We start from the raw sequence: 24050 nt of genomic DNA, 5'->3' as shown, positions 1-24050 counted from the left end.
TCTCGTTTCGGCTTTGCTTTGTTTTGTTTGGCTTTGCAGCGCATTAGAATTGGGGATGGGGAGCTGTAGAGGACTCCGAACGCAAATGTAATTCGATTAGCGAATCAGAAAAAAAGGCAGTAGGCGTGGCCATGCTGAATCAGCCTGCGAGCCGAGCTGCAGCTGGGCAGATCGTCGTCGCCGAGTCGAGCCCCAGCTCGAGCTTGAATCGCGACTGAGCCACGAGTCGAACAGTGCTCGAAGAGTATCAAAGCCGTCCACACGTGCCCTGGCAAATGGAGCGACACAAATCGAGTCACAGGCGGGAAGCGACGGCAGCTGCAACAGCAACAGCAACAGCAGCAACTGTTGCAGCTGGCAAAGTGTCAAGATCCAAGCACGATGTGAGCAAGCGGAAGGGCGAACATTCGGAGACGCAGAAGCTGCACAAAAAGGCCAAGAAAATGGACATCGATGTGGCCGCAGCGGAGGCCCAAGACGAGCAGCAGTGGCTGCAACAGCGCCAACGACAGCAACTGCCCAGCATGCCTGTGCTAAACGAGACGGAAGAAGAAGAGGAAGAGGAAGAAGAGGAGCCAAGCGAGCCGAGGCATCGACACAAGCACAAACACAAGCACAAGCACAAGCACAAATCACACAAGTCGAAGAAGTCGAAGAGATCCAAAGAGCGTGCGGGATCAGAGCAGGAGGGCGAATGCAAGCGAGAGCGAAAGAGACAGCAAGGGCAGGCCGAGGATGGAGCGAACGAGGCGAATGCGTTGCGTCCGCGGCATTGGTTCAATCAGAAGAAACGCATCCTGGAGCAATGGAGACGCGAGCACAGTGCCAAAAAGAGCGATAACGATAACGATAACAATCGTAACATCAATGTCGATAACGACGGCTAATGCATAAGTAAGTATGTAACTGAAGGAGGCGATGTTTCTTGTGCATTTATCGAAAACGATAACTGCTATCGATAAGTATCGATAGGAGCTCAAGTACATGAGTGACATTGAGAGTTACATTCGATCAATTTATAAAAGGCACATCTACAACGATTCTTAGCAGTAGCCCAAACTTTATCGGTGATCAGGGCAATCAAATCGATATTTATCTATCGAATCTACGATAAACCCATATGATATACTGATGAATGAAAAAGTCTAAATGTATTTATGTAGCTATGCATAAGGTTTAGTTTTATGTTGTTCTGTCTCTGTTATCGTTTCCTAAAATTGTTATCGATAACCAAGTTCTTTTTAAAGCAACTGTACTAGAAATGAATTTTAAAAGCGAAACGATGTAAAAGTCGTGACTGCAGCGGGAAACGTCTGTGCATGTGTGCGTGCGAGGGTGTCTGAGGGCGTGTGTGTGTGTGCGAGTGTGGGTAGTGTAAACCCTAGAACATTATTTCTTTTGTAAATCCCATGAACAATGCCCACGGCACGTGCGTGGCAACCAAATGAACCAAATGAACAACGGGCGAACGCCGTCCGCTAAGCCAAAAGCAATTATCTGACATAGCCGGGCCATAAAAATGGTCAATTACAATATCACGATATTACCAATACACCAATACACACTCGCACACACACACACACACACACACACACACTAGTAAATACCCTGGACATAAATTATGCATTTAGCCAATCGCATTTTATCAAAATATAAAAAAGGTTGCTCCAAGTTTAAGATTTCGGCTCGCAGATTACGAAAACCAAAATCGAATAACGATTACAGTGGAAAGTTTTCAAGCCTGGACTAGCGTAATACCCTGTAATTTGACTCATATGGAGTGCAGAAATATAACTCTATAGCTCGTATAATGAAATGGGGCAAGTTTTTCAAGCGGTTTCATAAATGAACTTAAATTTTCTATTGAAATTCAAGTAAATCTACTATTAGATACCCTGTAAATTGTTATGCAGTTAGTGTTAAGCTAAGTTTTGTGTACATTTATTGAGAATGGGAGCGCTGAGCTGCAGCAAATATATAACTGACGTTAAGTTTACGCTGTTGCGACTGTGGGATACCCTGTAATGAATGAAGTCTAATAATATCTGACACAACTCGACTTTGATGAAAAGGTACCCTGTAATTAAATGTTGAAATATCTTAAGAATGCTTTAATATCGCATCTTGGAGTGTAAGTGAGAGAAAGATAGAGAGAGAGATAGGCAGAGAGAGAGAGGGGAAGTGCGTGTCGTCTCCCCGCATACTATATTGCTTTGCTCACACGGAACTTTTAGCGGATATGGAGCAACGGCATGTTCGCTGCGTAATCGAAGCTGATGAAAAGGCGCAACAACTAAATTTTCCACGAAAAACTGTTCGAATTTCCATTTCAATTTCAATTCCAATTCCAAATGAAATCAGCTACACAAATCAGAGCACTCAATTGATGATATACACACACACACACAGACAGACACACACACATGTATCTGTGTGCATACCCTAACTAAATGCAACTAAGCCATGTACATATTTGAGTATGTGTGTGTGTGTGTGTGTGTGTGTGTGTGTGTGTGTGTGTGTGTGTGTGTGTGTGTGTGTGTGTGTGTGTGTGTGTGTGTGTGTGTGTGTGTGAATGCAAAAAAGCATTTAAATGGCCCGAAAAACAGAAAAGAGCATGAGTAAAGCCATTGGTGCTATGTGTGACAGACTGAGACAGAGATAGGAAGAGCGAGAGAGACAGAGAGAGGGAGCGAGAGAGCGAGAGGAGCATAGGTTATTGGTTAATAACGTGAGCGAGAGTCGAGAGACAATTTAATGCCGGAAATAGTTTTTCCAAGCAGAGGCACAGCCAGGGGCGGAGGCGGCGGCGTTAGGGGGTTGGGCTGTAGTATAACAAGAGTTGAGCTGGGCAACATGTATGTAGATGTGTGTGTGTGTGTGTGAGTGTGTGTAGGTTGGTGTGTGTGATTGCAAAATAAATTTACTAATAAAATGCCAACAATTTTTTTTTTTTTTTTTAGCTAGAGCCAAAACCCTAGTTAAAAAAGGTCCTACAGGGCACTGCTGTGTGTGTGTGTGTGTGTGTGTGTGTGTAAAGGGGCAAGCATTTTGTAATAAACATATTTGAAATGCATGCCACGCAGTCGACCAGCAGCAGCAACAACAACAACAACAACAATCAAAGTCCTTTTGGGGGCGATTCGAAATGTGTTTTTGTTGTTGTTGGAAAATGAGCGCAATTTGGACTTTGACCTTGGACAACTTTTTGCCAGCAAGCCAGTGGCCAACAGAAGAGTAGATGAGGGGTGGAGGGGTGGAGGGGGCGTGGTCAAGGTAAGCTGCAGAGGGGTCAACGAACATTTGAATGTCTGGCCAGAGTACGGGAGCAATTCGAATGGCAACAGGCAAACAGATTCGAGACTCAAGGTCATGTGAGGCGATTGCCGAGAAGCGGAACCGGAACCGGAACCGGAACCAGAAACGGAAACGGACCTGTGCATGGGCAACAGTCAAAATGAAAGCGAAATCAAAATCGAAAGCGAATTGGAAAAGAAATCAAATGATGAGAAAAAACAACACTATTTCGATGTTACAAATGGAATGGAACATGAAATGGGAACTAGAACTGAGCCTGGTGCAGGAGTTTTTGCATAACGGGAATTACGTTGCAGCTATAAATGGAATTGTATCTGGAATTGCAGTGAGAATTGAAGCTGAAACAAATGGAACTGGAATGGAACAGGAAATAGGAACTAGAACTGAGCCTGATTGAGGAGCTGTTGCAGAACTGGAGCTACGTGGCAGCTATAAATGGAGTTAGAGCTCAAATAGCAGTGGGAATCCAAGCTGGAGCAAATGGAATCGGAATGGAACATGAAATAGGAACTAGAACTGAACCTGGTGCAGAAGTTGTTGCATAACCGGGATCTACGTTGTAGCTATAAATGGAGTTAGAGCTGAAATAGCAGTGAGAATTGAAGCTGGAACAAATGGAACTGGAGCGAAACATGAAATAGGAGCTAGAACTGAAGCTGGTTGGGGAGCTGTTGCATAACTGGCTGAAATTGCAGTGGGAACCCAAGCTGGAACAAATGGAATCGGAACGAAAACTAGAAAGCGTAACTGGAATGGTGCTGGAACTAGAACGGGAACGGGCACTTAGTTCATATGCACATAACGGAACCAATGTGGAACTAATTAAGACGTGAAGTTTAACTAGTATTGGAACTACTTGGAGAACAGACAGAACCTAACATCAGACTGAAGCTTATATTGTAGGGCACATTGTATGTATATCTTACTCTCCCGTCAGTCATGATTGATTGTTGACTAAATTCGCAAGGTAAATAAACTTTTCTAGCGGGATTCATCAACAAATGTCTAATAATAGCCAAGTTAATTGCTTTCAAAGTGCCGCTCAGTGGCAGCCCGATTGATGTCAATCATGAAATATTTTTGCTAATATTTATGCAGCTTTTCTCGATTTAATTAAGCCTCAACTGCTTTTGCCTTTTGCAGCCATCCACAAATGACCAACAACAATCAACATCAAAGGAATTTCCGAACTTCACCTCCCCCGGGGCTGGGGAGCAGTAACAACATCATGGATTGATGGATGTAGCGATTGATGATGATGGAGATGATGGGATGGGAGGCGGCCAGCGAAGCCAGGCAAGACCGAAGGCCGTAACGGAGCGGGAGGACGGGGACAGACAGCAGCATCTATAAAAGATACTCGAGGGCATGAATTAATTTAAAGCTAAATGCGAACAGCAACACCAGCAATAAAATAAATTGGGAAAATCTTTTTATGCCCGCAGCGCCAACAGCGTTCAACAAAAGGAAGTGGGCGTGGCATGCTCAGTAGGGGCGGCGGAGTGGGGGGCTGTGACAGTGGCATGGGAAAAGACGGTCAATTGGCTGATATTTTCAATTTGAATGAAAAGTGATTGAAGAACTTTGAGGAGCGCGCATAGCAAATGACACAGCAAAAAGGGCGAGAAAATTGAATGAAAATTGATGAGAAATCAATGAAATGATAGACTTACAAATACCCCGCAATTGTGTGCATTAACTGAAAAAACAGAATATTCATAAAAGATATAGCCTATAAAATATATATGATACATAGTATAACGGTATATTCACCAGCTTAACAGCTGATATGCCAGTATAACAGTATAACAGCTTCACATGGAGCAATGCGAGCGGCTTGTCCAAGCGCATAAGCTCGACCTTGCGGACAGCAAGACAAAAACTGTGAAGAAGAAAATTTGCAAGTTTTTCCCCTTTTTTGCTTTTGGGTCGGCAAACGGTAAAGTTTTTTGCGCGCAATTAAAAATAGTAAAGTGTTGCTAAAATATAAATCGACGCACACACTAACATATATATGTATATATATGTATGTATGTAGTACCTATGTCAGACTGTACACAGATAACTGTTTTATGTAAAAGTTGTGCATAGAACAAGTTTGCTCAAGCAGGGGCAAGTGGGAGCAGGAGCAGGAGCAGGAGCAGGCGTTCGAGAAACATTGTTCAAAACTTACCAGCTGTTTCTGCTGGTGCAGCCAGCTCCTCGCTGACGCTGACGCTGACGTTGACGTTGACGTTGACGCTGACGTTCGATGCGCACTGCTGCGAATCAAAATTGAAAAGAACTTGATGAGCGGCACGGCGAGGTGCGAGCGGGTGCTTTAAAATGTCCGCAGGGTCGAAGTTTATTTTGATTTGTTGTTGTTGTTGCTGCTGCTGGCGAGCAGAGGGCGCTCTTATTGTTGTTGTTCGTTCACTTTACACTGTGACCGTTAGCTGGCGACAACAGCATTGACGCTGGCGCTGGCGCTGACGCAGACGTTGATGTGGACGTTGACGTTGCTGCTGATGGCGATCTGAAAAGCGTGCGAAATTAATATAAATATATATGTATGTATATATGTATGTATATATGTATATGCATAAATTGAATATATAATAAAATTGACGTGAAATTGCACTGGGAGCGCGGCGAGTCGGTCACTTGTTGAAAATTGTGTTTATTGTGCATGTTTTAATTAGCAATTCGCTTATGGCAGCTGATATTGGCAGCATGATTGCAATTTTTATTCATACATACAACAGTTTTTTTTTCGTTATTAAATTCTACTGAATATAGTGGAAATTTGCATAAATTTGCTAGCAAAAATTCATTTAAACGTTTTTCTTATTTTCATTGCCTTTTGCTCGCTTTCGTTTTACATGCATAAATGGTAAACAGAGGCGAAAATTGAATTGGCAGCAAAGCGTAACAAGATTTGCGGCGAAAAAAGAAATCAACACACTTCACAGGGGCGAAGAGAGCACGCGAGGCATATTGCTAGCCTGTGTAGCACACACAAACACACATGAATATTCACATATACATACATACATGTATGCTCGCAATTTAACATAATTCAATATAAAGTTTTTCAATTCGTTTTATTTAATTATTAATTACACTTTGAGCAGCGTATTGCACGGTCGGTTCACTTGGTTAATTTTGCAACAGAACTTGTTGCGGCGCCGCTTCAAACTTGTTGATGATGATGAAGATGACGACGATGATGATGGCTCGGCAATTGCGCTCGAGTGCGACTGTGTTAGAGCGCGCGCTCATTAGGCGCCTAATCGACTCAGAATGTGGGCGAGCGGGCGCATAGCACAGCAGCTGACTGCATCGGCCAAAGGAATAACAACAACAACAACACAAACACCAACACCAACAACACCATCAACAAACGCAGCATAGAGCCGAGGCGAGCGCGTCAACGATTCGTGTTGATTGGCAGACGCAGCCAATTAAACGTGCAAAGCAAATGCAACTATCGAATTCGCTGCGTTCTCTCTTCAACTAAGTGTGTGCGTGTGTGTGTGTGTGTGCGTTTTACAGTTGGACCAAAGGCGAGAGCGAGCGAGCAATGTTGATTACCCAGCGCACATGCATGAGTGTGAACCGCAACAACAATGACCACTCTATACCGTAAGTATGTGTGCGTGTGCGTATGCGTGTGCGTGTGTTAGTGCAATACAATAGCAAACATATTGCAGCTGCCTATGCGCTGCATAGACATGGGCAGAAAGGCGCGCATAGGGGCTATGCTATGTCCACCCCCTTTTTGGCAACAAGAGCAGCAGCTGCTACAGCTCTGCCTCTTTGCCTCTCAGCCGCCGCTCTCCCACTCCACCATTGTGACTCTCTCATTCTTCCTTCCTCTTTGCTCATATGCAATGTCAGCAGCTGCCTGGCAGGCATATAGCAATGCCCCTAACCCACCCCATATGCGAATAACAACGGCGAGCTAAAGTGATTTCAATGGGTATGCCAGACTAATAGATGCTGCGTAAAATAGAGAGAGTGTGCGTGTGTGTGTTGCTGTTATATAGATGCATGTTATATATGCATATGTGCACATAGGCTCATTCTGTTATTTTTGTTGTTGTCGCACATTTGCTGGCCAGTGTATATACCCTTTGTGTGTGGGGCGTGTGCTACGGGCTGCTGGGTATAACAACACGACTCTTGCGCTGTGGTCAATGTTCGCTCTGTGGCCATAAAACTAAACTCCCCACTGCAACGGTCTGCGTCTCTCCCTCCCTCTCTCTCCCGCTGCTGCTGCTCTTCAATGACTTTTTTTTTTAGCTATTTGCGGTTCTTTCCGTTGCTTTCGTCGTAAATGAGCGACAGACCAGCAGCGGCAACAACAACAACAGTTAAATGCGAACCATTAGAAATCGAAACGGATGGTAGTTAAGATTTGACATTCAAGATTTCCACTTAACGATTGTAAGGAATATCGCATGTACGAACGTTCGAAATTAACGTCGAGTCCTGCCGCTGCTGCCGTTCTTTCCTCTCTTACGTTACGTAATGCTGTCATTAAATATATCTACATCAATATATACTATATGTATGTATGTAGCTATATTATTTTTTATATTTTAATAAACTTTAAGATTTAGCTGCAAATTTGTATTTCTTGTTCAAGCCTTTTCCAGTTCCTCACTCACATATCTACGTAATGCTCCCAATAATTGCATTTTCTGTCTGAGGTTAACAATTGCAAGCTTTTTGCTACCGTCCCTAATGCCACCTGACTTCTGCCCAGGTGCAACAAAGTTGTTGTTGCTGTTGCTGTTGCTGTTGCTGGGCTTGATGCAAATTTGTGAGCCCTAAAACCAGGCGCTTGTCAACGAAGTCGAGTTACAGCCCCACAAACCCCAGAAACCTAAGCACTACCCCTAGACCTAACCAAACCCCTAGCTTAAGCCAGCAGCAGACCGCATTGGGGTAGACTAGACTGCAGCTAAAACCCAACGTTGGCGACATTGTTGACTCGCTTACTTTTTAGTCAAAAAGCCCCCATCCGCCCATCCGTCCATCCCTCTGTCATCCCTAGCACTTCACTCACCCGCCTCCCCCCGCTCCCACTGTCTCTGTCTCTGCTGTTTCTTGGCAACGCTTTCGTAATTGCTTATGCAAATTTTCACAGTTGCAAGTAGCAGCTACCCTCCGGCACCACCTACCCCTACCACCTGCCCTCACCTTTATACAACCCCACTTGAAGCTTCAACTGCAGGACTTTTTTTTTTTTCTTTTTGTTATATCACTCCGACTGCATCTTTCTGGCTGTGAGTTTTGTTGGCAAGCTAAAGTTTACACACACCTACCAGCCCCTAGATCCGACCCAGGCAAGCCCCTTCGTTAGCTGCGCCTCTGACTCGACGGTCCATCGCGCATTTTCATTGTCAACGTCGACGTCGAGGAGCTGCAGGCATTTGCATAGGTAACAAAATGCATTTCCCAGCATCTACCCGAGCCCCCCACCCTTACCTGGCTGCCTGCCGGCAACCCTCATGGTGCAAAGCCCTTAGCAGTAATTTTTAATGTGCAAAACAAATACAAATTAAAGCAATGCAAATAAAAGAGTTGCTCGAGCAAAAATTAAAATAAATTCCAATGTGGAGGGGGGGAGCTTGGGGTAGGTAGCTGTAGCCCCATATGTGTGCGTGTCATTAGAGGTAGTTTTACCCGGATAGAAACAGTTGATTAGCCACAAAAAGTTAAAAGTTTCCTAAATGAATAACAAATTAAGCGAATGACAACGAATGACGTAGCATGACTAGCAAATGAAAAGTTTTTTACTCCAAGAAACTCAATTGGGAATGCTGTAGAGTTGCCTCCAAATGAAGGCAATTATTCAAGATACGGAGTGTTATGGAATAAGAGAACTGCTTTCAGAATGTTTAGTTGGGAAGCGCGAAGCGAACTGCAGAGAACTTGTCAATTAGTTCGTAGTTCAGGCTCGGTTAATCATGGAGTGCGTCATTCTTATACTATTCCACACCTATAATTATGCACTCTCTCTCTCTATATATATATAATGCCATCTCTATTACCTATTCAGGCGAATCCCATTTCATATAGACATTACTTTAATAGGCAGTTGGCTGGCTTTAGCTAACACAGTCCATAAATATAATTGAGTGGGCTTCAAGCCGAGCACGGGAGGAACTATCAGCAGAACAATTTTGGGGCTAAGCCCGGCCAATTGCCAGTTCATAATTTGTGCAATAGCTCGGGTCAAATGCAGGCAGCAAAAGGGGACACAGCGAGAGAGAGAAGGTGAGAGTGAGTGAGGGCTCCCTCGAGGTAAAGGGGTGTACGGGTTGGATTTGCAGCTGTTGGCAACACCTAAGTGAATGGGGATTGACATGATTGGAATAGCCAGGCGAGGCGAGGCGAGGCGAGGCGGAGCGGAGGGTGTTGCATATGAAATTAGCCAAAGATTGTCGACACACATGCGTTTAGGGGTTGCTCCCCAGCCGGGGGAAAGGGCACTGTCGGGCTGTGGCTAGTGCGGCGGGGGCTGCTTGTGGGCCAATTGCAATCAGTTAAACAATGTTGCATATTAACAGCCGACCAGACACGCCACCAACAGGCGAAACTCTATTAAAGGGACCTGGGATCAGGGATCGGGGCTCTGGGGTCTCTCGGAGAGTTAGGGTACCGTTAGACCGCCCGCAATGTCTGTGCATAAATAAGGCATAAATAACGGACAGGCCTTTTACGGGGCACGGAAGGGGAGGGGGGGGGGGGGGTGGAGGGCGACAGGGTATACGGTTTGTCTGGCTAATTAAAACACTTGATGGGCTCTTTCAGCGTAAAGCGCCATCTGGCGTGCAGAAACGAAACGACTACAAAAAAAAAAAAAAATTGAAATTGCTGTAAATTGCAAATTTCATATGGCAAAGAGCATGGGGGACACAGAGAGGGCGTTCGACATGGGGGCCCAGCTCTGGTGCTGGTTTATTGACAGGTGGCAACACAATTAGAGGGCAGGTTCATTTCAACTAGTTTCAGCTAAAACCGGGAAATACAGTGAGTGCGAGAGAGAGAGAGAGAGAGAGAGGAGAGGGACCCATGGGGTGAGTGAGCAAAGGCTGAGAATTTGCGGCTCTGTTCATAATTTATTGTTATTAAGTGTTATTAATTATGATGCCATTTAAATCACATGGGCGGTTGACATTGCGGTTCGTTAGGAATCGGAATTGAAATAGAGCCGGGGGCTTAGGAGCGAGCCTTACAAACTCCATTCGAGCACGAGGCATACTTGAGAGCCACTTAAAGCGCATTTCTTATCAACTCTAATTAGAATTTAATTGCTAGCCGCGCGATTGCACTTAATTTGCTACTGATGAAAGTTATCGATTAATTGGCTCTTTATACAAGGGAAAGTTCTAAGCAAACGGTAAGGGCTTTTCATTTGAAAGTGATTTACGCTCAATGAACAAGAAATATTTGGAATTTAGAGTGCATGAATAATCTTATCTGCTATCGAAGACGAATTTATCGATAGTTGCCGATTAAGTTGTGGGAAATAAAACAAAAAGCAAAGCCAGCGAAATTTAAAAAGAATTTTCCGTTTTATTTTAAAGTGTAGCATAAAAAGTAAATACGTAATGCGTGCCCCATCGAACAGATAATTCAATTACAGACGAAACCCCATCTCGGGCAACGATATCTACATATATAAACCGAAATAAGCTGCCGCCAGATGGCGCTGCAGGCGCACAAACCAAATTATTACGAGCTACACTTTGGGTGGATCTCTCGTGTCTGAATAAATTGAACACTTCGAGAACTGTCAGTAATAAAGTGAGACAAAGAGCGCCAGGCAGAGAGTGGGGGAGGGGGAGGGGGAGAAGGGAGAGGGAAGGCGGGACGGAGTTCATTTTTTGGTAAAGATTTTTACGATTGGCAGGCGGCACGTTTACTTTTAGCATTAAAGGCGACAGAAGGAAGCGCTTTTTATGACCCCAAATTGTGAGAGGACACTCTCAGACAGAGCGAGAGAGGGAGGCAGAGAGAGGGAGAGAGTGGGATAAAGTTTAAAACAATAAAAATGCGCACATAAAATGCAACATTTTTCGCTAGTCTTTTAATGCATTGCCGAAAGGCCAAAAGTGGCCAAAGGCCATTAAAAATCCGAGAAAGACAGAGAGTGTGACAGAGAGAGAGAAACAGAGAGAGAGAGAGTGAGAGAGGGAGAAAGAGAGTGGGGGTACGGCGGTCACGAGTGGACACAAAGGCAGTTCAACAACTGGGCAAAGGCTAAGGACAAGCGCGCAGACAATCAGCCTGAAACACTGAGAGCAGGAGCAGGAGCTGAGCAGGAGCGGCAGCTGGAGGAGGAACATCAACTGAAACTGGAATTGGGCTGCTGTTAAAGCTGAAAGCGGTTCACAGATTTCGCACAGCTTTGCACCCAGTTATCTGGCCTCAAGTGACGCTGACGTGGATATCGACGCGAACGAGAGCGAGAACGAAGGGCTTAAGGGCTTAGGTCCACGAGGATTTCAAGACATCGAAGCGCTATAAAAGGACAAGCAATACGCGATATGCGAAGGACGAGCTTGCACAAGGATACGGCGGATTCAGGGTCGGATTCGCAGCTGAATCGTTGACAAGCCGTAGGCCGTGTAAGCGCCGGAGACTCAGTAAAAGGCAAAGATAGAGGTAGAGAAGGTAGAGCTGGAGGTCGAGCCGTAGGTCGGTAGAAGAATGTGAGCAGCAGCTGCTGGAACAGAAGTTATAGTCGGCATAAGAGATTACGGCAAAGCCAGAGCCAGATTCAATTCAATGAGAGATTGAGCCTCAGAAGACGGTAGAGTGAACCGGAGGGGGAATCCGAGTAAAATGCGAAAGTATATTCGGAAAACAGTTCGAAAGACTTGCAGATCTCTAGTGGAGAAATTGAAAGGGAGAAACTTAGCCCGAGTATGACGAGCTGAAATGGGAGAGCAAACGAGAGAGAAAGAGAGGGAATGAGTGAGAGGGAGCAGAGAGTAGAGGTTCGGAATCGAAGACAGATTAAACGACGCGAATAAAATCAGATGGAACCAATCAGATTTAGAGTAAGAACAGAGAGTTTAAGACTTAGAGCTGAACCCACAAGTATATACACTGTATCTGTACTGTAAATTCCTAAAAGGGGAAAGTATTTGCACTCCTCTTTCACTCATAGACCGCATGCTCTATTCACACAACTCTGGCAAAGGGTATTCGGAGCTCAGCGGCTTGACGCTTGGCGTGTTTGGCTAGGCTAGGCAACAGTTACTACAACTGCTTCTTCTTCTTCTGCTTCTTGTGCCTCTTTTACTTCCACCTCTCTGACACCTTTGCTTCAGGCAGGCGCAAAGGGGCGGGACGAAGTTGGCGGCGCAGGCGTGGCATGTTTAGGTGCCACAAAACGAAAAACGAAGCGAACGTGGCTAGGAAAAACAGGCTCTAAATTGTTATTATTAATGCCAACATTGAGTTGAGTTGTTGCTGCTTGTGCTGCTGTTGTTTATTTGTTGTTGTTGTCGCCCAGTTGTTGTTGTTGTTGTTGTTGTTGCTTATAAATACATTTGCGCGAGGTGAAAACGAAATGACTTTTATGGCCGCATATCGGGTCGAACACCACAAACAGGGCTCGGGGGGGAAATTTACAAAATAGCACAAAATATTACATACTGCCACGCCCCCGGCTGCACACACACACACACACACAGAGGTTTGCATATTTTGTCGACGCCTAAAAATATGCAAAGCGAAATGCAAACGGAAGCAAAAGAAAAGGGGGAAAAGAATCAAGAAAAGCTGCAAAAATATTACAACAAAAAATGAAATCTATTAAGTGAAAAGTGTGTGTGTGTGTGTGTGTGTGTGTGCAGCGGGCAAGTGGGCGTGGCTAGCCAAAGGGGTACGAGCTTGGGTGTAGCTTCATTAGAGGACGCAGCGCTCGTTAGGCGCAGCGGGCGAACCTATTTAAGAGCCCAGAGCCAAGCGATAAGAAAATTTGAGTAAAAATTCTAATCAAGTTTATGACGAGTGAAGGCAACGCAATTCGCGAGGCGAACAGTGTTGGAAAAGCGTGCTGCCTTAAGACAGTGCTGGTAAGCGATGCAGTGAAGAAGAGAGAGAGAGAGAGAGAGAGAGAGAGAGAGAGAGAGAGAGGGAGAGAGAGAGAGAGAGAAAGAGAGAGCGGGAGAGATAGAAATAGATATGAATACGTGGAACAATTGGGCAGCAGAAGAAAGAGTTCTCGAGTAAGCTTAACATAGGCAGAAGCATAACAGTCGCTTAACAGTGGCTTAACAGCAGTTGCCTTGGGTCTAATTGTTGAATACTTTAAACAGTTGGACAGCAGAAGAAATAGTTATCGAGTAAGCTTAACATAGGCAGAAGCATAACAGTGGCTTAACAGTGACTTAACAGCAGTTAACTTGCCTAATTGTTGGCATTGCAGGCAACTTTAATAGGCAAAGCAAGAATTTTCAGCATAAATAAACACAGAAAATAAGTACAAACTATATATGTATATACACTCTCATGTACATACATATATCTATAATATATGTATATTCGTATGCCTTTATAGGCGTATATCTAGATGGCAATCTGAGTTGCGACTCGTTGAAGTTTTGTGCTTTATGTAAGTTTTAATGGCGCACCATGCTGATGACAAGGACGAAGCAGGACGAGGCGAGCGACCGCAAGAGGGAGAGAGAGAGAGGGTAGGCGGGGTAAATAGAGAACTCTATGGATTTTTCGATTTAATCGTGGACTGTGCATGGGGGCTGCGGCTCCATTGCGTGTGAGTTCGTCCTTGGCTCTGAGATTGGGGTCGCTTTTATGCTGGCAGTGAGGCGCTCGCGAGTTGCCTTAAATGCGCAACCACATAACGTTCCAATTAATAAACGAAACGAAATGAAATGAAACGAAATGAAACGAAACGAAACGAAATGAAAACGAAATTAATGTAAATCGCATTCTGTATAATTTTTATAGTTGCTGCGTTTTTGTGGGCAATTAAACATCTCGTGCCTGCCCCTGGCTAAAAGAAGACGTAATCAAGTTCAAATTGAAATTGAAAATGAGACAGACAGAGAGAGAGAGAGAGAGAGAGAGAGAGAGAGAGAGAGAGAGAGAGGGGAGGGAGCCTGGGCAATTGGCTGTGTTAAAGGAAATGCTTAGCATAATCTCCGTTGTTATGACAAATGTGCTGAGGATATACAGAGGAACGAACGCATCGACTGGTAAAAACTCGCCAAATGCTCGCTCATGAAACCCTAAAGTAGCGCCATTTCGGCCGAGATGAGCAGAGCTGCCAACCCATAGACTCTCTTTCCGCAGCCAGCGAGCGGGCATTGCAAATTGATGACAGTGCGGCATGAGAGATTCAACTGAGATAATCGTTAGAGGCAATTAAAGTCGAAGCTGTTCAGCAGCAGACTGTTAACGCAGCTATGTTAAGGAAATGTTAAGAATTAAATTAGTTTAAGAGGCACTTTGACTGTCCTTCTGCTATCCCTCCCTCATCTCTTTCACTTCATTCACTGCCATTCACACCTAGTCTATGCTCTCTCTCTCTCTCTCTCTTTCTCTCTCTCTCTCTCTCGCTTGTTCCACATACATATTATATGCCATCGGCGCTTCTCTTATAATTTTATTACATATTTTTATGACGCAAATTTAATTCAATCTCATGAATTCGCCAATTGAATTTTTGATTTGCAAAACGAGCAAAGAAGACAAAAAAAACAAAAAAAAATATGATTAGGAATTTGATTTGAGAGCAGAAAAATCCAAGAGCCCAGCGCTGGTCAGTGAGCGCGCAAAAACTGAATTGATATTCATATGGCGCACAAGGCAGCTCTCACAAGGCTAGCAGGAGGGAGGAGTGGGGGGTCAAAGGATGCGCTACGAGTGCCTCAGTTGCAGCCACAAACTCGACCTCAAAATCACAGACAGACGAGCGTGCAGTGCTTGTCAAAGAAGTGCATAGCCACAGAGAGAGGGGGAGAGAGAGGGAGAGGAAGATAAAGAGAGAGAGAGAGAGAGAGAGAGAGAGAGAGAGAGAGAGAGAGAGAGAGAGAGAGAGAGAGAGAGAGAGAGACAAAGCTATATGCATTACGTTGCGGGCTTGGGCTTGGCTCGAACTGCAATCGAAAGTCACGCATTTTGTAGCGAAAACAGATGTTGAGAAGCGCCGAGAGGGGCGCGCATATAGCATGTCAAAGGGAGGAGGCGTTTCAGAGCATCGTGTGGCATGCAGCCTACAACTCAGACACATAAGCCGCACACAGGTCATTTACTTTGCGAGGAAAAAAACACAAATTACAAATTTTTTCTACTTTTCTTTCTGGAATTTTTGTTACAGAACTTTTTTTTTCCTGAGCACTTTGCTTGCTCCACAGGGTATACGGTTTTTTTTCTGGTAGCAACTTGATTTATTTGCAAACAACCGAGACACAAAGTAACGTTTGGTATACCCTGGAAATGTCGGGCCAGGCAGGGCAGATTGGGAGTGTGCATGGATAAGGACTAAGCTATACTAAATATTTACTCAGATTTCTCGCCTGACTCGAACTCCAAAACTCTAGACATGCATTCTAAAAACTATCGAAAATTCCTCTGAGTTTGAGCTTTTGATACGCATATAGTATTACCGGGTATCAGCTAGCCGAGCACTTTCTAACACTGTTTTTTCCTACATTTTTTGTTTTTTTTTGGTTCTGATTTCTGTTGTTGGGTAGCCATGCAAACATATTTCATATATGGATTCAATATACATATAATTATAATGGCATTTTGCCAAAATGTTGCAAGCACACACACACATAATACACTCACACACACACACACACACACACATGTCAATTGAGAAAAAGTGTAAAAGCTTTAAAAGTCACAAACAGAGCCGCAAAAGGGAATCGAAAGAGCGAAATTTTGTTAGGTAAAGCTGAAACGAACCGAATAGGTCGGGCAGCGTGAGCGAGGACATGGCAGGTAATAGAGGGGCGCGGTCGGGGGCGGTGCTTCTGGCAAATGCGCTGGGATTGCCACGTTGACAGATGAAAATGCAACATGGAACATGTTTTCATGTACTAAAGTGTGGCCCAGCTTGTCTGGCAGGACAATGCACAAGCACACACATGCACACACACATGTACACACACACAGAGAGGGACGAAGGACTCAGGACGACGGCATAATCCATTTTGGAAATTACATAAACGAAAAATCTAATAGCGAATGAGAAGCGCCGAGAGCGGCAGCGAGGGGAAGGCAAATGCCGGAGAGTGAGCGAATGCGATTCGAAAAGCATTGAAAGGTAATTCCGAAAAGCATGCCATTTCCACAGAAATGCAATAGACGACTCCCCGCCAAAGGGACTGACTGAGTGGCTGTGTGAGCGGTAGAGTGAAAGGGAGAGGTAGAGTAAGAGTGGGGGGTAGAGTAAGAGTGAGAGTGAGATAAGCGTACCTTGGGAATTCAAGCATCGATATATCAGCTACAAGTCGTGGCACACATACCTAAAACGAAAAGAAAATCAAAGAAAATGTAAGTACAAATTTGAGAAATGCGATGATTCTATACTCTTATACAACTCTACTTATAATTACTCTTATACCCTTCATATACCAGCGCATGCCAATGCTCACATTTATACTTGGATTTGATGCTCATTCTTTTACTCATTTCTACCCTTTAGTCTTATAATCTGCCTTATACTGATGCCTACACTTATACTCTACCCAAAACTCTTAATAATACTAGATATTTCCTATACTTTCCCATACTCTACTCGCTCAGCATCGTACTCCTGATCTTTGTCTTTCGTTTCCATGTCCATGAAAACAATTTGTAATATTTCTAGAGAATAAATTCCCGACTTTCAGTTCCCGTTGACAATAATTTGTGTTGAAATTCCTTGAAGAGTTTCGCTTCTCTTATACAAGTTCAATTTCTTTTCAGTCGCTCTTTGGAATTCTTTGCAATATTTTCCAAGTGCTCTCGAGAGGCAGCGCAGAGGATGAAGTTTTCAGCTCTATGCAGCGTTGCCATATGTCAACACTTAAGCGAAATGCAAAAGAGCTAGATGGTTGGATAGTGTGGGGGAAGGGAAGGGGATAGAAAGTGGGTGGGAGCGGGAGTGGGAGAGAAAATGGTCTTCGCATAATGCAGAAACATTTCTAGAGAGCAAAATCAACACGGGCCGAGGAGACACAGAAATTGCATTTGGAAAAAATGTTGCATTCTGTCATAAATAAATGTAAACGCAAATAAATCAACATTGTTGACATTTGTCAGCGTTGCCACCCGGCGTTTTTTACTCTAGTTGCCCTGTTTTGTTTTTTACTCCCAGCTCGCTGTCTGCAGTTGTTGTTGTTGTTGTTGCTGTTGTTGTTTGTCTCAGTTTGTCTCGTTTGTCGTTTTATGTGGTTTGTTTCGCTTTCATCTTTTGGTCGTTTCGCTCTGCCCCGCCTCCACCTTTTGCCAGTCGCCACGCCCACACACAAATGGCATACAAATGTACAAATGCTGTCGCCTGTCGTCGGTGTTTGCCAGCTTTCCTTTCGCACACTCGTGCCAGGCATACCCTGTAAATGAGTGTGCCAAAGTGGGGTATATAGAGCGATAAGTCTAGGAGTGATGGAAAGAAGAGGGCAGAGTGGAGCAAAGGAAGATGAGAAAGAGAAAGAGAAAGGGAGTGGAGATATAGAGATAGAGATAGAGATAGAGATAGAGATAGAGATAGAGATAGAGATAGAGATAGAGATAGAGATAGAGATAGAGATAGAGATAGAGATAGAGATAGAGATAGAGATAGAGATAGAGATAGAGATAGAGATAGAGATAGAGATAGAGATAAAGATAGAGATAGAGAGAGAGGGAGAGAGAGACAGTGCTGGAAAAAGAGTGGTTTACAGACGAAAAGATACCCTACGAAAGTATCTTTCGCTACAACTGCCATACTTCTGATAGACTTATAGTTACCCTGTGCATGAACTTGCATGTCTTATAGGGTAGCTCCTGGTAAAGCCATCGCGCTGCTTCTCAATTGCCTGTGGCTAGACAAACAGCTTAAGGAGCTGTCCCATGCATTCTTTATACTTATACATATATACATACATATATACGCCTTGAGTTCATCTGAGACTCTTAGAGAGATAAAAGTCTCTTCTTATTGATTGCAATGCGAACTTTTGCAATGACAACAACTTTGCTGCTTCTTTCCATTCTTTTCCTTTGCTTTTCTTTCTTTTCTTTTCATTTCTTTTAATACATATATGAATGTTGTGAAATTTTTGTTGTTGACAGTCGCAGCAGCCACTTCTTCTTCTTCATCTTCTGCTGCTTTTTGTTACACATTCCCAGACAGACATAATGCTATCCCGTCGGGCATCGAGACAGCCAGCAGCTAATGGAATTTTAGAGCAAAATGCAGCCAGAGTGCATAGGTTGATGGCACATATAATACATTAATAGGGTATAAGGGGCACATACATATGTCCATTGTATGAATATATCTATCGTATAGCTAAGAACGGGGAGAAATTCTTGCTCTGAAACTTTTGAGTTTTGCTGAAGCAAGTTTTTATAGCTCTAGTATCTCCTCCCTATACTTTTCTCTTATACATAGTCTGATACTGTTATACCTTTGTACTTATACTCTTATAATTATACCACTTTCTTATACTTTCATACATTATAAGTCAGATTGATGATCGTTTACACTTATCCTCTTATACGCTTACGACCTCTTATACAAATACATAAACTCTTATATTCTAATACTTTTATACACTCTTACAATTATATTATGATTATTATTTTTAGCTCTTATACTCTTACAACTACACTCTTATACACCTAGTTACTTAAAAATTTCTACTCTAACTCTCTTACTCGCACTCATCTTCCTTTATTTACTCTTATACACACTTACTACTTAACTCTTATACGCTTATTCACCCAAGCATTTATATTCTAACTCTTATACTCGCCCTCATCTACCTTTATTTACTCTTATACTTACTTACTACTAAACTCTTATACGCTTATTCACCCAAGCATTTCTATTCTAACTCTTATACTCACCCTCATCTACCTTTCTTTACTCTTATACATTCACTTAAGCATTAACACTCTAGCTCTTATACTCGCACTCATCTACCTCTATTTACTCTTATACTCAACAATTACACACTCTTATACGCTTATTCACCCAAGCATTTCTACTCTAACTCTTATACTCGCCATCTTAAGCCTCTACCTACTCGTATATTTTTTTTCATGTTCTCTCTACTCTTCTACTTTTAGAATCGCATATCCTCTATAGATCTCATTACCAAATTCCATACCCCATGCAGGGTATTTCAAAACATCTGTTTAGTGGAATTCGTTGCTGAGCCTACGCGCTCATTATCCGCTATAATTTTCTTCTATTTACAAATAAAGCCATGCTGATATAAATATGTCCTTCATCTCCCCCCCGCACTGTCTCTTTCTCACCTTTTTCTATGTTTTAATTTGATACGACAGCCGCAAGGGCCATAAAGCATTTAACTGCTAGCCAACATGCAATCGCTGACCATAAATCAGTGGAGCCATTAAACTGACTCTAAAAATACAGCGCAAAGTGTTCAGATGGGAATATATTCCATATACATATATTCATATACACACACACACACACACACACATGCATATATTTGTTTGTATTTCTGCGTCAAACGCTTTTTGATCATATTCAAATTGAGTGATAGAACGCGAGACAGGAGACAGGAGACAGGAGACATGGAGGCGATCGGACAGTTGCCGCTGCATTTGCATCGCAGCTTCATAAATCACGTGAAATGAGCCGACGCGGAAAATCGGTGAAAAAAGTGGAAAAGCGGAGACACGAAACAAAACAAGAAACAAACAAAAGACACGAGTCAAATGTCAAATGCAAATGCGCGAAGGCGACAAAAACATTTCAAATGGGACGCAGCAGGTGCTAGAGAGTGGGCGGGGGGTGTGCAATGTGTACGTGTGCGTTTAATGGAGTGCAGTGTGTGGGCGTGCCAGCTGTTGCTGCAGGTGAAAAGATCACAGCTGCTGAGTGTTGAGATGCTGCAGCTGTTGCTGCTGCAAGCGAGATGTTGCTGCTGTGCCAGAAATTGCTGGCATATTGCTGGTGTTGCAAATGTGGCCGGGCGTCGCAAAAATTGTTGCTGCTCTGAAGATGTTGCAGCTGCAAGAGAGCAATTGCTGCTAGAAATGGTATTGCTGCGGTTGCAGCAGATGTTGCTAGTGCACACTCGATGTTGCTGTTGCGTTTTAAGAGTTGTTGCAGTTGCAGCTGTTGTTGCTGTACATTTTAATCAAAATATTGCTGTTATCATTGCAGCTGTTGCTGCTGTGCCAGAAGTTGCTGGCATATTGCTGGTGCTGCAAATGTTGCCGGGCATTGCACAAATCGGGATTGTTCTGAAGATGTTGCAGCTGCAAGAGTGCAATTGCTGGTAGAAGTGTTGTTGCTGCGGTTTCAGCAGATGTTGCTAGTGCACACTCGATGTTGCTGTTGCGCTTAAAGAGCTGTTGCTGTTGTTGTTGCTGTACATTTCTGTCAAAATATTGCTGTTATCATTGCAGCAGCTGTTGCTGATACAGCTGCGATATTGCTGCTCTTCCGCTAGAGATATTGCTGTTTGCTCATGCAGCTGTTGTTGCTATTATTATAAGATGTTGCTGCTTTCAATAGCAATGCTCATGCTGTTAGTGTTCCCGAAGTTGCTGCAACTGTTGCTGATATAAGAGCGATATTGCTACTGCTGGGCATGCTGCTGATTGCTGATTGCTGATTACTGTTGCTGCTGCTGTTGCCGCTGCTGCTGCTGCTGCTGTTGGGGGCCTAATGAGCGCCAATTAAATGCAACATTTATGTTCGATTCGATCAATCAAAGCGAGGCGAAAGCCAAATAATGCCAAATGTGCTGCCCACGCTCACCAAATTACAATCTCCCTATCTCCCTCTCACTCCCACACTCTATCCCTCTCTCTCTCTCCCTCTCTCTTGTCTCTTTCAGTTGTAATGTTTGGCGTAAATTATGTGAAAATAATAATTTTTTTTGTGGCTTTTCGTTATTATGTTCTGTGAACGTTTATTGTTCGCCATTTATGTTCATGCACTGAGCGAAATTTTATTGCTCACAATAGAAATAGACATAAATAGCATGCTGGCTGGCATCCCTTGCGCCAATTACACTGCAAACAATTACACACAACTTGACGCTAATTAACGCTCTCGAGCAGCTCTCCTCGATCTCTTTTCGCTCGGCCTGATTTCATTTGCTTTCTACTATTGCCCCTGCATATCCGTTTCGCTCAGTGTATGTCGCCTTTTGCCTGGCCCTTGGCAAATTTTATGGCCCTGTCGTTGGCCACATTTCTTTTATTGTTCGTAACTTAAGTAGATTATTTGTTTATTAACACAAAAGCCAATGGAAAATAACAAGCGGCCGAGCGCCATTCAAATATTTTTTCTAGCTCGCCCGAAAATAGGCAAATTTTCTTCCTCTTCCTCTTCCATAGCCTCGCTCTCTTCTTCTTTGACTGCTGCTTGTTTTTCGTTTTATAACTTTTTGCTATGCCAAAGCCTTAGACAGGGTATATTGCTGTCTGATAGGGTTTATGTAACAGACAGGCGAGGCTTTTCGAAGAGTATTTGTGGATTGATATATAAGAGTGGAATTGCGCAGCAGTATAAGAGCCTAAAGTATGAGTAGAGTCTGGGAGGAAAGTGCAAAGGTGTGGGAATCTAAGTGTATAAGAGTATGGTATAAGAGAATAATAGTATAAGAGTATAAGAGTATACGAGTATATGAGTATACCTTTACCCGAATACGCAAGTGTAAGTGTCGAAGATCTATAATCCAGATAATATAGAATACGTATATAAATGATCGACTATCGATAAATAATCGACTATCGATAAATAATCGATAAATAATTGATAACTAATTGCAGTTCTTTGAACAGTTATTTCAATTTCGAGTAGCTAGCTCGCTCGTCGTCTTCAATGTAGGGCATCTCCTAGGCAAACACTCCCGACTGGAACCGTTTTACACCAGCTGTGGAGCTATTTATTGTTTGCTCGACTTGCTGACATTCCCATTCAAACGCCCCGCAACATCAACATCATCAGCAACAGCAAAATAAATGTGAGTAATCAAAAAAACAGAAAAAAAGAGAGTGAGCGGGGGGTGGGGGGCAGGGGGCAAAGAGAGTTTTTATGCAAGTTGGGCGGAATATGTAAATGCCATAAATCTATTAACCCAGGTCATTGTGTGCGTTGGTCATTGGCTTCGCAAAGTCGTATCGTCGTAACGTCGTAACGTCGCAGCGTCGTAATGCCGTGGCAGTGAATAAAAGCGAGTGCCTATTCATGAAATTGAAGGGCGGCAGCTCAAGTGCTTCATTTGTATGGGTCTTCGGGGCTTTTGGTCTGCTACTCTGTGTCTCTGGGTCAAGTGGGCGTCCAAATTGCAGACTTTGTCTTAAATGCTAGCCGCAAGTGCGTTAAATGTAGAATGTATCCCCAACATTTAAGCACTCGCATTAACATAAATCAGTCAAGAGTGCTTAACAGTGGCGCTGCTAATCGAAGATACTTGCCGTGGGATGTTTAGGTTCAAGGCAGCTGCTGGGGCCGGCAATTAAAAGGTTGTGGTGACAGTGAATAAGGCTTAACAGCATGTTGAAGCAGTCTAACAGTCAGTTAACAGCAGCTCACAGCGGAAAGAATGCGTTTGCAGTGCAGTTATTCTTGATCAAATTCAATTTAAATGCCATCAAACAAACTTGAAGCTGGCTTTAAGGGTTAACATGCAGTTAACAGAATGTTAACTACTCTGTAAACTCGCAGAATACCTTTGAATGCGCACACAACAGTGAATTTACAGTGTATAGTTCGGGCTGTCTGGAATATATGAGCTAACAGTCAATTAACATGCAGTTAACAGTGTGGTAGAACAACTTAATTAAGCTAACATTATACTAACAGTTCAATTATTCATAAGGTAAGGTAAATCGAGTTTGACTTGAGCCAGAAGCTATGCTGAATGCTTCAATGTACGATAGCAGGAGAATTTTCATGCAGCTGTTCACTTTAGCGAAGCTTCACTGTGTACACTCGAGCAGCTCAAGGAATTGGATAAACTGCATTTTAAAAGGAGTTTGCAAATTTCACACAGCTGAAGCTGCATGCACAAAGTTTAAATGGACGAAACACCGTAGAGAGATGGGAGTGAGAGAGAGAGAGAGAGAGAGAGAGAGAGTCGGATATGGAGAGAGACGCAGATATATGTGTATGTTCTTTAATATGCAAGCTCTACTCAGCTGCTAGCGAAACAAACTTGAAATATTGCCAGCAATTGAAACTTAGTTTAGATGCAGAGCAAAGTTTTCACCTAGCTTTAAGTCCAGTTCAGCTTTATGCAGGCTTCACTGTGGCTCCTGATTTTCATTTCTATTTGAATATGAAATGTTGCTTAGCATATGGCACGCTTGTTGGTTGCCGAGTTGCTGCTGCTGCTGCTGCTGTTGCTGCTGCTGCTGCTGCTATCGTGTTGCTGCATCGCAAACACATTAGCAATGTGCATTAGATGAGTGGCAGTTGCTGCTGCTGCCGCTGGCAGTTGCATTTGCATCGCACTTGCTGAATGGTGCGGCGGGCGTGGGCGGGGGCGTGGCTTAGTTTGCTGGCAATGCAA

General features: G+C 43.5%; 2 protein-coding genes across 3 annotated transcripts in view; one reads left to right on the top strand and one right to left on the bottom strand.

Annotated features, from left to right (window-relative positions):
* The window catches only part of kek5 (leucine-rich repeat, immunoglobulin-like domain-containing kekkon 5 protein), a 209477-nt gene that overhangs the window by 33562 nt on the left and 151865 nt on the right, over positions 1–24050 (bottom strand). Inside the window, exons 1-2 of one of the 2 annotated variants that reach the window (XM_089263159.1) lie at positions 6421–6729; positions 5492–5833 (exon numbers count right to left, since the gene is read on the bottom strand). The gene's annotated coding sequence lies outside the window, so the exon portion shown is untranslated. Of the gene's footprint in view, positions 1–5491; positions 5834–6420; positions 6730–24050 lie in introns of those variants that run through there. The other variant, XM_089263157.1, reaches the window with a different exon arrangement.
* Positions 150–4794, top strand: LOC149090508 (uncharacterized). The gene is made up of 2 exons (XM_089264835.1): positions 150–902; positions 4462–4794. Exon 1 carries the CDS (start codon positions 276–278, stop codon positions 885–887), a length of 612 nt encoding a protein of 203 aa, XP_089120961.1. The 5' UTR covers positions 150–275; the 3' UTR covers positions 888–902; positions 4462–4794.

Source organism: Drosophila navojoa, chromosome X, assembly GCF_054131105.1.
Source record: "Drosophila navojoa isolate 15081-1374.11 chromosome X, UAZ_NAV_1.0, whole genome shotgun sequence".
In the NCBI taxonomy this organism is placed as follows: Eukaryota; Metazoa; Arthropoda; class Insecta; order Diptera; family Drosophilidae; genus Drosophila; species Drosophila navojoa.
Note: the sequence above shows the minus strand (reverse complement) of the source record. Positions and strands in the feature narration are given on the sequence as shown.